Here is a 20,000-nt window from a genome sequence, read left to right as displayed (position 1 = left end):
TATTAAAAGCTAACACGTCAGCTTTTCAGCAAATACATTTGTCACATAAAAATTGGCCAAATTCCTCGTCTACACGATCAAAAAATGTCACGCAACACTTGTCACTTAAAAATTGCTCGTATAGACGGGGCTTTAGGGAATACTGGAGGTTCTATTAGCTTAGCAATAAAACTCCTCGAGTTAAATACCTGAAGAGAAGTCTCCATTTAAATGATAATCTCTGACTTCTAGATCTTGACGGTTAAACACAGGAGGAAATTTTTGGGATCCATTATCAAGCTTTATCTGAAAAGAACGTTATCATTTATGCACAGATAAGTAAGAAAGGTTTAAAGTGCATGGTTAGAATACGAGTTTTCTGGTCCTCATTCAAACAATGATTAACAATTTGTGACGTTTTCGTTGCCGTCACCGTCGTCGTTGCTTAAACTCTCTAATGACACTGGTCGGAACGGCGCTTATTTAGGGGAGAAAATGAAAATTTATCTTCAAGTGCTGACGTCCTTCATAAAACCTCAAATTTGTCTATTTCACGTTGTTATTTTGCAGACGACGGCAAAGAAATGGACAAAAGTGAAAAACACGCGTGTAGGGCGTGCAAAGCTATTGTTTTTGCTTTGTTGTTGCTTAAGTTCCCTATTAGGGAACTTTAGCAACGACGACGGGAACGGCAACGACAACGTCACCTCAAAACATAAATTCTCATTTCTGTAATCACTTCAGGACTATTCCAAGTTTTTTAATATGACAAAGGTGTGGCAGTCCCTCAGGAATGAAAACGTTATAAGGGGTGCCTAATTTAGGGGAGAAAATGAAAGTTCATCTTTACGTCAAAGAAATGGACAAAAATAAAAAATGCACGTGCAGGGCGCGCAAAGCTATTGTTTTTGACCACTAAATATGCAAATTAGTGACGTTCATGTTGCCGTCGCCGTTGTCGTTGCTAAAGCTACGGTAATTTTCTCTCGTAACATTAATGCGAAACTAGTTGAAAAGCGATGTTGCACATTTTACATCCCACGCACAACCTGTCTCGCAACAAAAAAATGTGTTGATTTTGTTGCAGAAAGTAGAACGAACCTCTTTTTGTTGTGAGACAGGTTGTGCGTGGAATGTACCACGCGCAACATCGACTTTCGACTAGTTTCGCTGCAATGTTGCGAGACAAGTTGGACATTTTTGTTGCTCGTATGACTGTAGCTTAAGAATGAAGGGGTAGTTTCTAAAGAAACTGTGGTGCTGCGTCGGTGGGGAAGTAGTATACAAAAATTTGGGTTTTAATCAACGGAGTTGATAATGTAAATTGGCCACCGTACAGAGATTCTAAAAGCTGACGTTTCGAGCGTTAGCCCTTCGTCAGAGCGAATCCAACGTCAGCTTTCAGAATCTCTGTACGGTGGAAAAAAAACCAAAATCTTTGTGACTGTAGCTTAAGGCTCCCTACTATGAACTCCGCGCAACTGCATGCGAAGCAAAAACCCTTATCACTGGACCACGCTGCCACATACATGTAGACTATACCTCTCTACCGTTGCTCCAGCTATGCGTTTACCTTTGTTTTATCAAATCCAGAGAACACGTCATGGTGCAATAACTCAAAGGGTGTAGGCCTTACAAGAACAATAATTATAAAAACGTGACGATTAAAGAACAAAAACAACTTAAAATAAAGTTCAGATGATATTAATCAATTAATTTCCACAATCAACACATTCTCCATGCTGAGGTCTACAATACCGCTAAAAAGTAAGTTTCAACCCTCGCGCAGGACGCGATTCGGTTCGCGCGATACAGGAATCACGTCGTGCGCGATGTTGAAATATCTACAAGTGCAGTGGGTTGACATTCTCGCGCAACTCTTAATTGACCTTTTGTTAAGTAACTAAGCTGTGGAAAGTGTTTCGAAAAAAACATGACAATAAAGCACAGCACTTTCATACGTAAAAACAGTGATTGGCGATGGTCAGATACCAAATTACTTTTAAGATTTACAAGACTGTTACAGTAATTCTCAACCAACTGAGCCACCGATAAGAAGTGTTCCACCGGGGGGGCACTTTAGGAATTTCTGGGTGGGGATGTGCCGCCGGGACCATGGAACCCTTAGCCTATACCAGAGCTAGTTCAGTTGAATTTTGCTACCCTATACTAGAGTAAACTCCCACCGATTTCCGTCTAAATTCCGATTCTCGACAGTTAATAATACCCAGAGGTGTTTCATGATAGTTATTAATTGACATTGTTGAGGCTGAGTTACGTAAACTTAAACTTTGCCGATTTGATTTTTTTTTATTCTTGAGTGGGAATTTCTGGTTTCTTTAGTCTTGATAAAATCTTTAACCAACTGCTCAGTTTCGTGAAAAATGATACCCTATTCTGGACCGAAAGGCTATGATTTATATACTCTATGCTAGAGTAAACTGCTTGAAAACCATACCCTTCACAGCGACACATACCTATATAGTCCATATATGGCATATATGGCAGTACCCCCCCCCCCCCCCGGGGGTGTTCCATACCTTTTGGTGATGTCTGTCTCCAGGCAAATGTTAAGGAATGAAGTCAAATCTGCTGGAATGTCCTGCAATTGAAAAGGTGTTTTAAATCCTCTTCCACGATTTACCCTTTGAACAAAATAGCTACTTATACATGCATAAGTTAACATTGTCAAGCGAATTACCCACTTTGAGCTTTTCTGATGCTTGATGGTCCTCTAAAACAAGTTCAAGAACATTTCTGGAGGAATCTGTGGAAATAATATTTGACACAAATTAAACTTCCTTTACTATTCACCGTCTCTGTTTTGTCAAAGGCAGGTCACATAGACACTAGAGAAAAATAATGTCCTTCCAAAACAACACTTGCTTTTGAATTATTGAGGGGCTTTCTATAATGCTAACATTGTAAACAAATAATTATTAGACATATTTTCTCTAATAGACTTTTTCCACTTTCTGCCACTAAATTTCACAGGATTTCTTAACAAATGTATAGCAATATAACTTTAGCAGTTCGCAAAACAATTTTGCAACTTGAAACTGTTCTTTGCCATTTACAACACAATTTGAGTAATTTGATTACATAACAAAAATATTACAGCAAGTAACTTTGGGTAGTCCTTAAGCTTTGCAGTCCCCCTGTAATTTGCCATGAAATCCTCTGAATACTCAATGTCCCCACCCTAACCAACTTTTTGGACAAGTGCACCCCTTCCACTTGGAGATTTACCTTTTGAAGCCTTGACGAGAGATAGTATTGTAAAGAAAATCCTCTTTACATCATTGCTCTCTGACAGACTTGCCCACAATGTTCCTTTCTACAAGGGTATAAAAGATTATCAAGAAAGAATCAATGGAGAGAAAGATAATTTTGTTGAATAAATATTGTCAACATACGACTGTAAACCTTTCAATATTATATTTTTGCTTACCAAAATGAGATAGATCAGAATCATTCCTAAAGACCAAATATCAACCTGAAACAAAATTTCAAAAAAAGAATCTTCTGACTGAATTTGACCAAAACCTATCCATAATCATGATACATGTACAAGTATTTAGCCTTGACTTAAGGAGGCTTGAAAGGGTTTTCAGCTGAGTGTGTGTGCGTACTGAGCCACACACGCAATACTTTAGCTGCTTACGTCAAATAATAAACTTTACCACTGATTTCACACATTTTTCTTCAAATTCTTACATAGATGGAATGTAAACATACATCTCCTATTCACGAGAACTACGAAAATTTTGCACAAACTGTTCCATGGTCATTTAAATCCATTTTGTTAGCTTGTAGTTCCACACACACACGGATCTTGTAAGTAACCCTTCATTTTTCCTGATTGTGCAACTTCACTTGTTTATATTTCTGCTTATTGCTTTCATTTTTTGCATGTTAACTTAATTTATTTTTAAATTTATTTTTCTGTAAAACTGGCCTACAATTTTTTTAAAATTTTAATTAATTAAATATGTTAGAGATTATTTCTAACATTAACAGGTAACGCTGTATGAGAAAATTTCAGCATCCCATTTTTTCAAAAAATACAATTTATGCTGATTTTAAGGCTCAAACAAATGCCTTACATCATAATTTGCTATGGTATTTTGGGAGAAAATGTGATGTGAGATATCTATGATGGGTACTTAATACTCTGACTAAGTTTCCTCTTGATATGATCACCATAATTACATCATTCTAAGAGCAGAATATATTTACTGGGTATTTGTGTGAAAAAAGGAGGAACTATCTTTCAAGCCTCCTTAACCCCAATTACATTTTTCAACTTTTCCATACAGATTTTCCTACTCTTATAAATGGGATAAAAGCAGGAATAAGATCACTTTTCCTTGGTCTTGCACACCTTTGACATGTGCCAAATGCAATTTTTTGATATGGCCTTTGCATGGGAGTTTCAGGCCGGTAAAGGAAGCTTCTACCATTTCACCTGAGAGGTGGCGTCAAAGCTAATGCCATATTTGACTTACCCTTTAACACCAAATGAATCATGTAGCAACTCCAATTTCTTGAGATATGTCCAGAAATATGCATAATTAGATGCACGCAGATTTCAATAAGCGTTACGAAGTGTCCCCTTTCTCTTCTCTCCAACTTCACTTATGTCTCGGAATACAAACAACTACGGGCCAAATTGTTCTCGACCCGCACTTCCTCAAGTAAGGATAAACAGAGGCATTTACCCTAAGCTAAGAATAACACTAACCTAATTACCCCTACCTGTATCGTACTGTTGGAAATAAGTAGCTAAGGCTTAGACGTAATGGGCATTTCTGGACGTGAGTGATTTTTTGTCCCGTGAAATTATACTTATCACTTTTACAGCTGTTCCTACCTTGGGCCCTGATGGTCCAAATAAAGGAGAAAGGCCTTGACCGGATAAAATTACTTCTGGAGCCATAAACTCTGGACAACTGGAGAGAAAAATGCAAATTTGTTGCTTGGCAGAGTTGTGTAGTGGTGGGAGCATTAAATTATTACTTTTCAACAATGTGTCCTACACTGCGTTCTCATACTTTGTGTTATCTGCAGGTACCCTCATTTTCTAATCATCCTAATTAAAGAATAAGGGAAATGAGACAAACACGTTTAACCAAACTTTCTGAGACAGTGTTATTCCCAAGGACTAAGGGAAAGCTCTGTAATCTAACCCTTAACAGTCTACATACAGCCTGTACTGTAATTGCATGATACCGTGCACATGATACATCCCTGAATGGAAATCTTGGAATGGAGTGGACATCATTTGAATCGATAATAATATGTACTGTCCTCAATAATACACACTGTACTTTAAATGCAACAGAAGAACAAGCTAAAGTCGAGCAAAAAGTCTTACATCTTGAATCACTTACATCACTGATAAGACAAAATATGTTTTCTTAAAAACATACAACAATACCATCATGAATTTATTCAATGTTCATGTATGTAATTACAGTGTACATGCTACCAAAACTTCAAACAGCTTACCCCACAGGGAATGCAACATTTGCTCCACATCCTGTCATGTAATATAAACCACTTTTGGACAACTTGATTTGACCCTACAAAGTAAATACAGCATGTTATCACCCTTCTCACCTGAGAGAGGGAGACTTACAGATTTTACTCTCTGCATGTCGCTAATGCTGGACGATTTTACTCACCAATTGGGGGCACTTTTAAATTAGGTGTGAATTGGCTATTTAAGTGTGCCTTTATTGGTACCACAATAGTCAATGGATTTTCCATAAAATAGGTAGCCTTATGACCAAGTACAGATACGTTTTTGCATTAGAGAGTTGCTGGGGTCTGCTTCATGAAGAGAGTAATTAGTTACTACAATATAAATCTACACCGTATGATTTATAATAAACCTGTGATTTTGCAACTGAATTGAGGTCTGACTTGTAAAAGCAAAATGAAAATAATGTGTTAATTAAAGCCAAAGTAAGGTCAGGTTAAAATAACGTGTAGACCATAATCAAATAACTGTACAAAGAATGTACCATTCTTGTGTTCCCTTTGGAAGGTCATGTTTTGCATTGGTTTGCTTTTGAAGTGCCCACCTTGAAGAGTATTGTTACAGAGAAACAAGAGAAACTCAACCAGGACCAGCCATAATTTTTTTCGTTTTTTATTTTTTATTAATTCTCTTCACTATAATTATACCTGTAGATACAAAGGTATAAAACAAGAGGTAGGAACCAGGACCAGCCATAATTGTCTGCCTTGAGAGGTATCCTCTGTCTCTGTGAAGTGGTGTCCACTTAAAAAGAGTCAACTGAATGGATTGAATTTTTTTACCTCAGTAACAATAAAAATTATTAATAGAATTACCCAGGCCTGTTGGTAACTCATCGAAGGGAGATATATGGCTAACAAGAAGTGAAGAGATTGCTGCATGTGGAACTAATAGGAGAACTTAGGATGTGGTCACATGACTTAGCTAAAACTGCTTTGATTTAAGAAAAATAGACGAGGATAAGGATGACAATGACAACGATGATGATGATGATTACTATGAGAGAAGAACGATGAAAACTGCTTCTAAGTCATTCTAATTTGCAGGATAATTAACCCATTGACTCCCGGGGGTTCCCCATTGACGTTAGACAGAGTAAGTCTGGCCGGTTTGGGTTTCAAAGGGTTAAAACTTCTAAAATGTACTTCAGCTACTTTTAACACAGCTTTTATTATTATTTTTTCTTTACCTTAGGTGTGAGACAAATATTTCCTGGTGACAAATTCCTGTGCACAATTCCATGTGCATTCAGGAAAGAGAGGCCATGGAGAACCTCAAAAGCAATGCACCTGATATCGTTAAAGCTGAAAAAAAATTGTCGGTATTAATAGTACAAGTGGATGCAATTTTGCTGCAAAGAGTTAACAACAAAGAAAGTTGTCTTGGGTTTGCAAAATGTTTCAACAACCAGGGCAGTCACCAACTCATTTCATAACTTTGCAACTTTTGCCGAATTCAATTTGCTAGTAAAAAAAGAAAACACGATGCCACAGTTTTCCGGGTACACCAATATGCTCAGTCATTCTTTCTTCCAACACAAATATTAAATGCAAGGGTTCTCTCAGAAAGGAAGTATTCTGGATCATAATATTGAAGCTGTAGGACATGGAGTAGGGGAAAGTACTTGAAAATACAAGGATTTCCCATATGGAGAACAAAGAAGTCCCATTTAACATACCCACAGTCATTGGCAAAAACGTACCTTAAGTGTTTGTTCCTCTTCACTGCTGCTTTCAAATTTTCAGGATAAAACTCCTCAGCAACTATAAGTCTTTCTGTGAAAAATAATGTCAATGGATAATGCTTTTCCTAAATTTTCCCACAGGGGCAGAATAAAGAAACTAGATTTCATGAAATGGACATTTTGAATTACTTTAACTTTTAGTTACCTATTCATAAGAAATGAAAGTATTGGTTGAAGAATTTTTAAAATTAAAAGACTGCATAGCTTCGTGTTTCAGGCAAGGGCTACATATGTACTGATGCTCTTGGTTTGAGCCCCACTCTAACCACCATTTGGACGTTTCCTTGCTGGTGGTCCAAACAACACGTTCACTTCAACTCCACCATACGTAATCACATGATTTTGAGTGCAATTTGGAATAAATAAGCACAAGGAAATTTTTTCAAAGTCAAACAATATTGCATGAACCTGTAGAGCGAGTGCAATTCGTCATTTCACCTTTAAAAACTCTACAAGAGCTTATTTATTCCAAATTGCATGAGAAAAATCATGTGATTACTTGTTAATGCAGCTATATATGTACATGTATGCAATTTTTTTAAATTTCACCTTTATTGCTCTTAATAAATTTCAACTATGTGCATTAATTTCTGACAGTGACTTTTCTGCATTCTGCTTGGAATTAATTTATGTGCTCTCAGCCAATCAACAAGCTGAAAATTTTGCATGTATAATTATTATTAATAGAAAATCTGATTCAGGATGCCTTCAGACAGTTAAGATTGCCCTGCAAGCTGGCTTGCATAACTTTTTTCTTTTAAAATAATCCAGTTATGGAAGGCAGGCATATTCTGGAGTTTCCATGCATTCGCCCAAAGTATGAATGAATGAGCCTTAATTTTAAACTATTGTACGATCGTGTAGTTTTACACAAATGTGCAAAGAAATGCTTGCTCAAGTTCTTCTCACGTGGATTTTACGGAACCCCAGTACAATAATTTCATAATAATAGGGAGGAAGCATTGGGTCAGACAATTCCCTGCCACCCTTCTCTAACAACAAATTACACTCTGTCACCCCCCTCCCCCTCCCCCTCCCACAAACACATTTAAGTCTTTAATCATGTAAAGAGTTTTATTTCATTTTACTCACCATTTTTCGCTCTGGTGATATCAAGATATTGGCAGACATTTTCGTGATAAAGATTCCTCAGATGCTGAAATCGGCCCAAGATCACAATTGAATTTGGTGTAAGTGGAAGCCCATTTGTACCACATTCACCAGACGGGTGTGGGGATGGAAAAAAGGTGGAAATTCCGATTTGTGCTTGATCAAGGGTACCCATCCTCTATAGTTACTTGGAACAATGCTTTCAGCCCTTTCAAAGCTTTAACATCTCTTAAAATTGGGATAAAAATTGTAAGCTAAAAGGATTGATCGTGTATTCCCCGCCATGTTGTTTGACTTGGTAGCCAGTTGTTGGCTTGGCCACCAGGCCAAAATTTCGTGGAAAGTTTGGCAAATGGCCTTTTCTGCGAATGAAGTTATCGGTCATGTGAATGAAGTTATCGGTCATTCAGGGTAATTTGTTTTCCGTTGGTTGGAAAAGAGCATTTCGAGTGATTTGTGTGTCCCTCATTCCCGGTTCAAATTCTTCACGAAGTAGAGATTTTTACGGGTCAAAGCATCCACGTGGAACAAATAACAACATGGCGGAGGGCGACTCTCTAGTGGAGCAGTACACCAAACGCGCGAAAGTAGCAGTACGTTGATTGTCGTTATTTCAGTATCCTCTTGTTGTTAGTCTTTCAGCGTTATGTTTTCCACCATTAGGAGGATGAAATCGTCAGTTTGAAGAGGAAAATCGAAGCGCTTCAACAGCAGATTGGGTCTGCTGCTTCCGAGACTGAAAGTGAAAGCGCGGCTTACCCGGAAATGGAAAAACTGGTCACAGAAAACAGCAAACTGAAATATCAAGTAGAGACACTAAAACGCGTAAGATGACATTTTGTTACTACCTCCATCTCGTGCAATAGGACGTGTCTTTTTTTTAAAGCTACTTTCCCCACACCCCACCCCTCCCCCACTGAACGCGAATATCAGACAATGTGCACCCCCACAGACAAGCAGTCACGGAAAATTAGCCCCGTCTGGGGATGGTCCATGTCATTTTTAGGGGGAGGGGGTGTTGTGTTGATTCAAATTAAACATTATTGCAAAATAAAATAAGGAGGAAAAAATGGTTTTAACTGGGTGCATGAAAAAGTCTCACTTGGTCTTTAGGATTTGTAGAGAATGGTAGTACAAAACAAAGATAAAACAATGCAGGCAGTTGTGCCATGACTCTACCACATTATCTACGGCTAAGTGTTTTTACTCTGATACAATTTATGTGAAAGTATTATTTTGCAAAGAATGTATTCTAACAGATCCAAGTGAGGAACTGAGTTTTCATTGCTGATTTCTTTGTATAAATCTTTAGAGCATCATGGAGGAGAAGGCCAACTCCAAAAGTGTTATGACCAACTGTCAATTCACACTTTATGAGTTGTTTAGAAAAGCAATAGCGTCAGCCTTTCCAGATCTGCCAGATGCTCCGGTGGTTGTCCAGGTATCACAGGGAGAAAGATTTGGAGATTATCAGTGTAACAGTGCTATGGCAATCAACCAGGTAATGGCAGTCAGTAGCTTAAGAACAGCATTTAAATCCAAAGACTTAATAATAATAATAATAATAATAATAATAATAATAATAATAATAATAATAATAATGATAATGATAATACCAACTTTATTCATTAATTTAATAGACCATAAATAGTATTCTCAGTATGGGACTGGAACTAGCTTGAAATGGAGGCTAATGCGGGGGAATATATTCAAATGATTTGCATTTGAAAAGATTACCCTGCATTAGCCTCCATTACAAGCTAGTTCCAGTCTAATACTGAGAATACAAATATGGTCTATTCAATGAAAGGGAAGGATACCAGAGGTTATCCCTATCAAGGGTATCCGCCCGCAGCCGGATGTAAATGACTGAGAGTCGATTTTGATGAGGGAGAAAAACCCCAAGAGTCAGATTGAGATTGACTGACAGCCCACATAGGATCCAAGGCCAGGGTTGAACCTGGGTCACAGAGGTGGGAGGTGTGGTTAATAACCGCTAAACCATCCTGAATTCCCTTATACATGCAAAAGTGTCATGCATGCAACATGCAACAGATGTTTCCAGGATTTATCACGATGATGAAGTGTCCTTCTTTTCCTCAACTATTACCTCACTTGCATCTAGAAATATAGGAGATGGACGTCACAAAGCGTGCCCCTTATTCTCCTCTTCAAATAAACATGAACTGATTGATGAAACCCTTCTTTTTTATATTTGTTTCCTGCAGATATTCAAAGGCAAAGGAATAAAGAGTAATCCTCGTGAGATTGCTACTGCGATTGTTTCAAACATACCACAGAATGACCTTCTACAAAAGGTTGGCAAAATGACATACAAGTTATGTAATGCAACCCTTCTTTGCTTTATTCAGGGACTTAGTTTCCAGACCTTCCCCTTATGGTGGTAAGCTAAAAGATAGCAAAGGGAAATTGTTGTATTATTCTGTCTCAGTCATTGTCAGATGTTACTAAGGTATGGATAGGCAACTCTGTTCAAAGCTGTCTCCAGCTGTCATGAGACCATAGGAATAACAATACTTATTATTCATCTCCTCCTTTGCAGTGACCAAAGAGAAAATAATACATTGGGATATCCGTATGTAAATTCAATTCCCTAATTACAGGAATCCACTGCTTCCTGCGAGTTGCCTAAAGCCATTTTAAGGGAGAGATACTATTACATACAGAAGAACTGATTTGGTGAAACCATTTTGATATTAAAAAACTGTGATAAAATATTATTAAACATACTAAAAGCTAAAAAGTTAAATTTTAAAGATGACGTTTCGATGTTATCCTAACATCATTATCAAGTAAAATAAAATGAAATAAGCATGAGTTGCACATGTGTGGTAGTGCAGTAACTTTACACAGTGCTTTATTCCATAACTATCAATTCGACTGAGTTGTGTTTTGTTTTCCAGAAGATTCAAGTTGTCTTTGCGGAATATGTAGCTCTAATAGTACACAATATTGTTTTGGTACCGTATATCATTATAGTGCCATGGTAGATATCTTAGGCAAATAGTCCCCTGAGAAAACATGTGGTTACTAGTAAAACACTAAACCCAGAAAGATTGAAGAAGATAAAAGGGAATCGAGAAACATTGGCTTGAAGGCTGACATGTTGATCATTTTCAAGTTCCCTTACAACTTCTTTTTCACAGCAAGTTTAAGCGTGCACTGTGAGCCTCTGACAGCTTTTCACGACAAAAGTTCACTGAAGTTAAGCCCTGTCCAGCAGCGTTAGTATCTGGATGGGAGACCTCAAAATACTCTACTTGCTGTCAGAAACATAGGACAAAAATCTACTTTAACGTTTAAAAATGCAAACAAAGCAAAGTACAGATTTTGTTTGCCTGCTTTATGCAAAACAAATTGTGATGCAAAAGTAAATAAAGATTGATACACAATTTTTTGGAAGAGCAGAAGGGAGTCTTTAGGAAGCGTTGATCGAGAATAAAATATTTTGACATCAAGAAAATTTGTGACATGAAAACAACATAAATTTTGTACTGCAAATAGAAAAAGCAAAAAACATTTTGGGAAATTTTTACTATGTTCAATTTTTCTATTGTACTTTTGGCTGCACAATTAAATCAAGTAGAAATAAGCCCAGTAGCTTAATACTACAAGTTAAACTAAACACTGTTGATCACACTCCTTGAAGGGAATTATTAATCATACTCTTTCAAGGGAGTGTCAGTATATACGCAACAGAATTTGCATAATAATAATTTAATGTCTACAAAATTAACTGTTTTAGGTTGAGGTAGCAGGAGCAGGCTTTATCAATATTTGCCTCAGCCCTAGCTATGTGTCTTCCATGTTAAAAGACATTCTCACAAATGGTGTTCAACCACCAGCTGTTCCTTTCAAACGAAGATGTGTTGTGGATTTTTCCTCTCCAAACATTGCCAAGGAAATGCATGTGGGACATCTTAGGTCCACCATCATTGGTGAGAGTCTGTGCAGACTTCTGGAATTTGTTGGTCATGATGTATTGCGGTGAGTTTGCCACTGTTACATGTAGTTCGATAAGGACAGTTTGTCCGGAGGTTTGTTGGGTGTGAAGAATTTTTTTGAAATTATATCATTAATTACACCCCTTAACAAGCTTTTAAGGGTCAAAGGCTACCTCTTGCAAAGACCTTGACTATCTTGGATATCACAAAATTCAAATTGCTTTGCTACATAGTTTGGATTTCCGGATGTGCTGCTGTTTGAATACTGGTTTGCCACTTGTCGGTCTTATCAAAGGTACTCCAATTGAATATTTTTTCTTTTTTAAGAATCAATCACATTGGTGACTGGGGCACACAGTTTGGAATGTTGATTGCTCATCTTCAGGACATGTTTCCAAATTACCTTCAAGTTTCACCTCCCATAGGGGATCTTCAGGCTTTCTATAAGGTTAGTGTATCCTCTATGTTTTTTGCATTTCTGTTGGTGTTTTTAGAACTTATGATGTATTGAAGATCTATTTTTTTCTATCAAGTTGCAAATAAACTCTGCTAAAATACCGGTATTGCTTGGTAGTTGCAAGGAGTTTCTATGACAATAATGCTCTGTACTTTTCCCAATTTTTTATAGTATAGGAAATCATGTGAATGCATGCCTCCCCACGACCTGCTCGTGGGGGAGGAACGCGTGATGAAGCCCTACGAGTGTCTGCATGGGAGGCTACTCTGTATTAAACCTCTATTGCATCCTTTAACGTATTTATGCAATCGTCATTGACCTATCAAAAACGCGGTATTGTGTCGAGTATATTGATAAGTTGCTTTAAGAAAACTTTTGTTGCGTTCGGCATTAGCAGAGCACAATCTTGGTTATCCGGTGCATAGGGTGAGCTTTAGCAACTTTTCGTTTTTACGTACGTCTGCTTTTTCGGCGCCATCTTGAATGACGTCATACGTGCATGGATACGTCATATGCGCAAATGACGATCGCGCACCTCGTGATTGTTTGTTCCTAGAAGTTTGTTTCTTTCCCTACCCTTCCCTTTGTTTCCAAAGCGACTGTCGAACGCACTTAAAAAATCTAAGATTACTACTAGTTTTTGTTACTCTTTTGAAGGCTTTTAAAGGTTGAAAAAGCCACTTGTCATTTGAACTATAACCACGCACCGGTGGCTCAGTTGGTTGAGCACCGGGCTGTCACGCGGGAGGTCCGGACCAACACTCAGGGTCTTCAAATAACTGAGGAGAAAGTGCTGCATCCGTAAAAATGGTTAGACTCTCTAGTCTCCTCGGATATCATAAGGACGATAAACCATAGGCCCCGTCTCACAACCCTTCAATGTTCTTTAGTTCCCTGTGGGACGTTAAAGAACCCACACACTATTCGAGAAGAGTAGGGGATGAAGTTCCCCGTGTTGTGGCTGTCCTCTGTGAGTATATGGGTGGGTGGGTGGGTATAGCAGGTCCACATCAGCTGAATAGCTGCCAAAACTTCAACCTGCTCAAACAAATAAACAACAAAGAAACAAGGGAGTAGGATGGGCTGAAGGCATGGTTGATATATCACGAACTTATTTGCATTTCGATAGTTCTTTGAAGGAGGCGGAGTTGGTGGAAGAGCTTTAAAATAACTTTGCCTGCTCAAACGAATGTTAAATCTCTCGTAAATCTTTTTTCCTCTTTTGTCAGGAATCGAAGAAACGTTTTGACGAGGATGAAGCCTTTAAGAAGGTGGCGTATGAAAAGGTTGTGGAGCTACAAGGAGGGAATGCTGATGTTAGAAAAGCCTGGAATCTCATCTGTGATGTGTCCCGGAAGGGTATATAATAAAAGTCATGTACAACCTTCTTCCAAAACAGTTTTTGTCTTCTTTTTCTTTCTTTTCTCCTTCAAAGAAAATGAGCTGCATGGCGTCGCAGCTCGCAAACTGGCTGCTGCAATCCAAGCCCATAAAGAGAAACCATCGCGGGACTTCATCTGAAGTTGCAGGCTATGGAGGAATTGCATTGCGGTTGCGATGTTATATGCGCAAGTTTCTAATCCCTTTAAGGGGGCGAAATACGAGATACAAAAAACCCTAAACTTGGCGCGCAACATTGTTTCGTTTCAAGTTTGGGTCGATGTCTCCCGTTTTCACCTTGCATGATCAACTCTTCGCGGAACGAAAACCTTTGTTGCGGGTTGAAGAAAGTTGTTGCGAAAAGTAGAGCGCGGGTCAACTCTGAGCAACAAATTTAGGCTTTGTTGCTCGTTTTTCATCAAGCTCATAACTTGTCGCGCAACGAATGTGCTCGTGTACTAGCAAATCAACCAATCAGTCCTGCATTTCTTCAAGTTGATCACGCAAGGTGAAAAAAGCGAAACATCGACCAAAACTTGCAACGAAACAATGTTGCGCGACAAGTTGAGGGTTTTTGTATCTCGTCTTTCGCCGCCTTTAGGCGTGCAGGATAAGAACTGAATTATAACCGTGATTTTAGTTTCAACGGAAAGATTGTGTCGTTGTGGTCACTTTACAAGAAAGCTTGTTGTTGTTGTTGTTGTTGCTGTTTTTCTATCATTTCCTTGATAACATACTAAAAAAGGGTATTGTAAGCTTTTAGTTTTCTTTCCCTTTGCAATAGAATTTGACAAGATTTACACCCGACTGGACGTGACCTTGATAGAGAGGGGAGAATCATTCTACCAGAACATGATGCCTGGTATTGTTGCCGAGTTGGAATCGAAAGGTTTGTAAAAGCCATTGTAAGCTTGTGTTGAGTTGTTTCTCCTTGGAAGTGAAACCGACGCCGACGTTAAATAATAGGAGTCACTCCCCGCGCCCCAACCTGGTTTGATACCTGTTGAAACCATCTAAGAAAGGCTCAAGATTCAACGGAGAAAGACCTATCTTTCTGTTCTTTCAGGGAAAGTCGTCGAAGATGAAGGTCGTAAAGTTGTGTTTGTTCCGGGACTGAAGGTTCCTCTGACAGTTGTCAAGTCTGATGGAGGCTTCACGTATGACACATCAGATCTCGCCGCACTCAAGCAGCGAGTCCATGATGAAAATGGAGATTGGCTCATATATGTCACAGATGCTGGTCAGGTTGGGTGAAATTTGTGCGACAGTAACTAGTGTTCTTCAAGACTTTTTTTTTCCATCAGACACTTGAGAAACGAGTAGAGGCCTTAGAACGAATCAATATTGTTCAATCAACTGCGAAACAAGGTGGTTGTCACGTAAGACATCACACGAGGATTCGCGGTGATGTTTGAGAAAACCACACCCAAACTTCTGTAATTTGAAGGGTGCGTTAACTGTAACCATACAACACTGTGAAGTTTGTTATTCTTGGAAGCCATTCATTTTTTACTCACCGAGGAAAAAACCAAACTTAAGCAAGTTGTCAACTTGATGGTGGACCTAATTTTAACGCGATTGATTTTAACAATTTTTTCCAGACCAAATTTGAAGGCTGTGTCCAAGACTGGCGGAGTGCGTTCGAATGTTTCCGTGTAGTACGGGCAGAAGATTTACGAAAAAGGACAGTTAGGATGTAAATGTGACTGTTTGACTTCGTATTGTCCGCGACGCAAAATGGACACTTCAGTCAAGAGTGCTCATCGTTATGGCTAGTAAATAATCACTTATTCTTGCTTGATCTTACAGAGTGAGCATTTTAAACTCATCTTTGGTGCTTCAATGGATGCTGACTGGTATAATCCGACGATGACACGTGTTGACCATGTTGGCTTTGGGGTCGTTCTTGGAGAAGACAAGTAAGCGAGATCTTGCGACTACGTTTGCCTTAATACTGTTTATACGCCTTCTATGCTGGTCTGCTGGTCATTTAAGGGTTTAAAACCCATCACCTGTTGCAGACCTCAGTTTGACACTTAATTTTTCTAAAGGAGTTTAGTTTCTTTAGAAGTATGGTCAGGGAAGGTTCTGTGTTGGTGGGAAAGAGAAACACAAAAATGGGTCTATAACATAATGGTTGATATGGTAAATTATTGATCACCGTAGAGATATTTGAAAACTGACGTTGCGAGGGTTACTCCAAGCGCTCGAGACGTCAACTTTCAAATTCGTCTACGATGGTCAATAAATTTACCATATCAATCTAGTTGATAAACCCATTTCTTAATTTTTGTAACCTCGACTGGTTGGTTTTCACGCGTTTATCAAAAATTGTTTTCCGCAGAAAAAAGTTTAAGACTAGGTCTGGCGACACTGTTCGACTCCTTGATCTTCTTGACGAAGGACTGAAGAGATCACTGGATAAGCTAAAGGAAAAAGAGCGAGATAAGGTTTGTTGTATGTGATATTTTAGGCTCTCGTTACATTTCCAGAGAACTTCCATTCTTAACCTCGTATCACACTTTTCAACCCAAGGTTTAGTGGTAGCAGCAAGTGCTTCCCATTGTTAGAAAGCGCAGTCAATAGCTGTGGTTACACACACACACCTTGGGTTTGGTTCAACTCAGGTTTCATGTTACCCTTGGGGATACGATTACATAGTCGAAGACTCCCCTCAGGGTAAAATATAATTAGATATTAGTTTACTGACCTTGCAAATTAGTTCTGCTTTATGATTGGCCAAGCCATCCCAGGGAGCTGATAAACCGTGCTTTTCAGTTCAGAAACTGTCATGGAAAGTTCTTTTGTTCTTTTTGGTGTATTCATGGAAATAACCCCAGGGCAGTTTCGGTCTAGGGAAAGGGGTTAAACACGAAAAGGTCCTTGCCCGTGGCAAACGCTATTCACCCACGGGTAAAAGGCTAGTGTGACCACAGCTATTGTTAAGTATAACGTCGTGTTTAACGCGAAAAACCTTAAATAACAATGACCACAACCAGGTTTTCTGAGCCCGCGAGACTGAGTACCCCCAGCAAACCATTGTTTAAACGAAAACCGCTGGTCAGCAACCTGGTTCTGGTCATTGCTGTCTAAGGTCTTACCTTTAACGTTGGGTTTAATGGTTTTCACTCCTTTCCATCCCTCAAACTGACGTTTCCCTTTTTTATTCAACTTATACGACGTACAGTCTACTTAGACTTCAAATCTACTTCAACGAAACAAAGATTTTAAACAAGCTGAGAAAATTCACAATAGGCGAAGCAAAGAGTTGAACCCGGATCGATGGCTTCACCTTGCAGTTTCCGATATCCACTAGACTAACGAGACAACCTCCCGGAAAATCGAATTTTTTTAGCGTATTGAAATAGTAGTACCCAGCAAAACAATTGAAAGTTAACCGTCTTCAACGGGGTTTTTAGACCTAAATACTGTGGATCAGCGCGGCATAGCTTAGAAACGCTATTTCTTGTTGAAATAAAGCTGTAATTCTGCCTGTTTTCATTCTTTTTAGAGCGGTAAGCTTGTCAATATTAACATGGGATATTGCGTCATGTAATTGTTACGAAATGTCCAATGTCAGTTTGAGGGATGGAAATTAGTGTTGACCGGGTTTTTTAAAATAGAGTGTTATCACGTGACATCACGGCGGCCATGTTGATGTACCTAAACAATAGAACGGCGGACATGATGGTGTCCCCAACTAACTCCCCGGGAATTGAGCTCTATTATCATGCAAACGCTTTCTTTTGTTTCGGTGGAAAAAACAAGGTTACTGATCACGTGAGTGAAAACACTCTATTTGGCCCTACTCGATATGCGGGTTGTAACGGAAAGTGTCGATTTAAAAAAATGCTTTGCAACCTTGCCACTAAATTCGGCACGTGCAGGCACGTAACGCACGCCCACGTGCAAAGAGGTTGCACGACGCATTTTTCTGTGTTCATTCTCAAATTTGCATGATAAGCACGCGGGTAAAATTTTACGCATCTTTCGCAGTTTTTTTTTTTGTTTTTTTTTAACTATCTCGACTTCTCATGATTTAAAAGCTTGAAGATCTTTTAATGAAAGATTTTCCCGTAAATTTTAACGGGAGAGGCTACGGTTTTCGTCAACGGTTGGTTGATATTGGCTGTAGTTTTGAATTCTTTTCAAGAGATAGAAACCTTCCAAGAGTGTTTTTAGCAAGTCACAAGCTATGCGAAGTTGCCTCCTTAACAGGAAAAGCATTGCTATTTTAGAAGTCGTTTTAAGACTGGGCGCTCTTTTGGTCCGCCACCTATATATACTTCATTGTATCGACAATGCTTTGGCGCGATCCCATTTAAAAAAAAAATGAAAGAATTTACAGTGTACCTCTCCGGAACAATGCAATCTTTGGTAATTGTCCGGAATTTTAAACCATTTAAAATTGCTTTATCTTCTCTCTTCTTTTTTATTGTAACGATTTGAGAATTCAAAGAAAGGAATTGAGTACATTTCACTACCCTAAGGATTGGTTTTCTTTATCGACGGAGGGTGTCAAAGCAAGTTTCGTAATTAAATGCTGAGTTGTGATAAACAAGATATTAGATTGTCTGTGAGCAGCAAAGCTAGAAGAAAATTAACGTTTTCTTGGTAGGTTTTGAATGCTGAGGAGTTAAAAGCTGCTCAAGAATCTGTTGCTTACGGCTGCATAAAGTATGCCGATCTTGCGCACAACAGAATTAACGACTATGTGTTTTCATTTGACAAGGTGAGGTGATACCATCTTCTTCTAACAAACTGGCCTGGGTTGCTCGAAGCATGGTTAGCGATAACCAGCGTTAAATACCATGGAAACTTGTAGGTTTTGAGAGCTTTTAACTAACGGTTAGCGCTAATCAGGCTTCGAGCAAGCGGTTCCCCAGCTGGCCTTTACTTTGCGAAGGAAGTTAAGGTGTCATTTTGTTTTTTAATCTTTTTTTTTTTTTTTCATTTTCAATACAACGTGAAGGTTGTAATTTTGTTTTTGCACCAATGAATGCGGAAAGGGAAAGGGAAGGAACTTTATTAAAGTGTCTAATTCTCAGCGCTGGAGCACCAATAGGCAATTTTCACGATGGCGTCATTTGACTACAATTACCACAATTCAGTTTGTTTTTCTTTTCATATCTAAATTTTGTATTCCCAGTGGGGTAAAAATAACAATAGCTCTAATTAACATGAGACGAGCGAAACCTGAAGGATTTTGGTACTTGTAGTCAAATGGCGTCATCATGCAAATGTCCTGTTGGGGACACTGTAAATTTTGGTTTTGAGGAGAGGCGAAAACCGGAGTATACCCGGAGAAAAACCTGTCGGTGCAGAGCAGAGTAGAAAATCATTAGACTACACCCACGTATAACGCCGAGTCTGGGAATCGAACTCGGGCCACGTACATTGGTGGGAGGCGAGTGCTATTACCACTGCGCCATCCCAAGCAATGCAAAGTGCTTTTTCTCATCAAGCGACGTTGACAATGCAGTTTTGGGGGAGGGGGTAAAGTGGCAAAGGTCACGCACCCTCAGGAGCCATGAGTTACTGATACTCTCTAATTCAGGAAGCTTTACAGTAAAGATCTCTTTTTTTTTTCTCTCCAATCAGATGTTGGACGACAAAGGCAATACTGCGGTGTATCTCCTTTACGCGTACACTCGCATTAGGTCAATCATGCGCACAGCCAACATCGACCGCGAGAGCCTGATATCGTGCTTAGCGAACACAGAAATCTCCTTGGAGCACCCGAAAGAGTGGAAACTGGGCAAGTGCATCGTGCGCTTCCCAGAAATTCTTTCACGCGTGTTGGACGATCTTATGATGCAC

General features: G+C 39.0%; 2 protein-coding genes across 2 annotated transcripts in view; one reads left to right on the top strand and one right to left on the bottom strand.

The window, feature by feature from the left end:
• Nucleotides 1-8,686, bottom strand: part of LOC137999831 (TBC domain-containing protein kinase-like protein) — a 28,830-nt gene extending 20,144 nt beyond the window's left edge. The window contains exons 1-11 of the mRNA XM_068845768.1: nt 8,361-8,686; nt 7,227-7,299; nt 6,714-6,828; nt 5,491-5,564; nt 4,853-4,931; nt 3,431-3,475; nt 3,229-3,316; nt 2,685-2,746; nt 2,520-2,581; nt 1,553-1,610; nt 189-285 (exon numbers count right to left, since the gene is read on the bottom strand). Coding sequence (XP_068701869.1) covers nt 189-285; nt 1,553-1,610; nt 2,520-2,581; nt 2,685-2,746; nt 3,229-3,316; nt 3,431-3,475; nt 4,853-4,931; nt 5,491-5,564; nt 6,714-6,828; nt 7,227-7,299; nt 8,361-8,553 — 946 coding nt within the window. The 5' untranslated portion in view covers nt 8,554-8,686. The remainder of the gene's footprint in view (nt 1-188; nt 286-1,552; nt 1,611-2,519; nt 2,582-2,684; nt 2,747-3,228; nt 3,317-3,430; nt 3,476-4,852; nt 4,932-5,490; nt 5,565-6,713; nt 6,829-7,226; nt 7,300-8,360) is intronic.
• A 15-nt stretch (nt 8,687-8,701) lies between these two features.
• Nucleotides 8,702-20,000, top strand: part of LOC137999832 (arginine--tRNA ligase, cytoplasmic-like) — an 11,710-nt gene continuing 411 nt past the window's right edge. The window contains exons 1-13 of the mRNA XM_068845769.1: nt 8,702-8,971; nt 9,042-9,203; nt 9,691-9,879; nt 10,607-10,696; nt 12,145-12,386; nt 12,671-12,791; nt 14,030-14,159; nt 14,965-15,069; nt 15,247-15,425; nt 15,990-16,099; nt 16,525-16,630; nt 18,799-18,912; nt 19,782-20,000. The exon at nt 19,782-20,000 is cut by the window's right edge and continues 411 nt beyond it. Of these exons, the coding sequence (XP_068701870.1) occupies nt 8,768-8,971; nt 9,042-9,203; nt 9,691-9,879; nt 10,607-10,696; nt 12,145-12,386; nt 12,671-12,791; nt 14,030-14,159; nt 14,965-15,069; nt 15,247-15,425; nt 15,990-16,099; nt 16,525-16,630; nt 18,799-18,912; nt 19,782-20,000 (1,971 nt within the window). The 5' untranslated portion in view covers nt 8,702-8,767. The remainder of the gene's footprint in view (nt 8,972-9,041; nt 9,204-9,690; nt 9,880-10,606; nt 10,697-12,144; nt 12,387-12,670; nt 12,792-14,029; nt 14,160-14,964; nt 15,070-15,246; nt 15,426-15,989; nt 16,100-16,524; nt 16,631-18,798; nt 18,913-19,781) is intronic.

This window comes from Montipora foliosa, chromosome 4, assembly GCF_036669935.1.
Source record: "Montipora foliosa isolate CH-2021 chromosome 4, ASM3666993v2, whole genome shotgun sequence".
Classification (NCBI taxonomy): Eukaryota; Metazoa; Cnidaria; class Anthozoa; order Scleractinia; family Acroporidae; genus Montipora; species Montipora foliosa.
The sequence above is the reverse complement of the archived record's forward strand: the minus strand, read 5'-3'. Positions and strand labels throughout refer to the sequence as shown.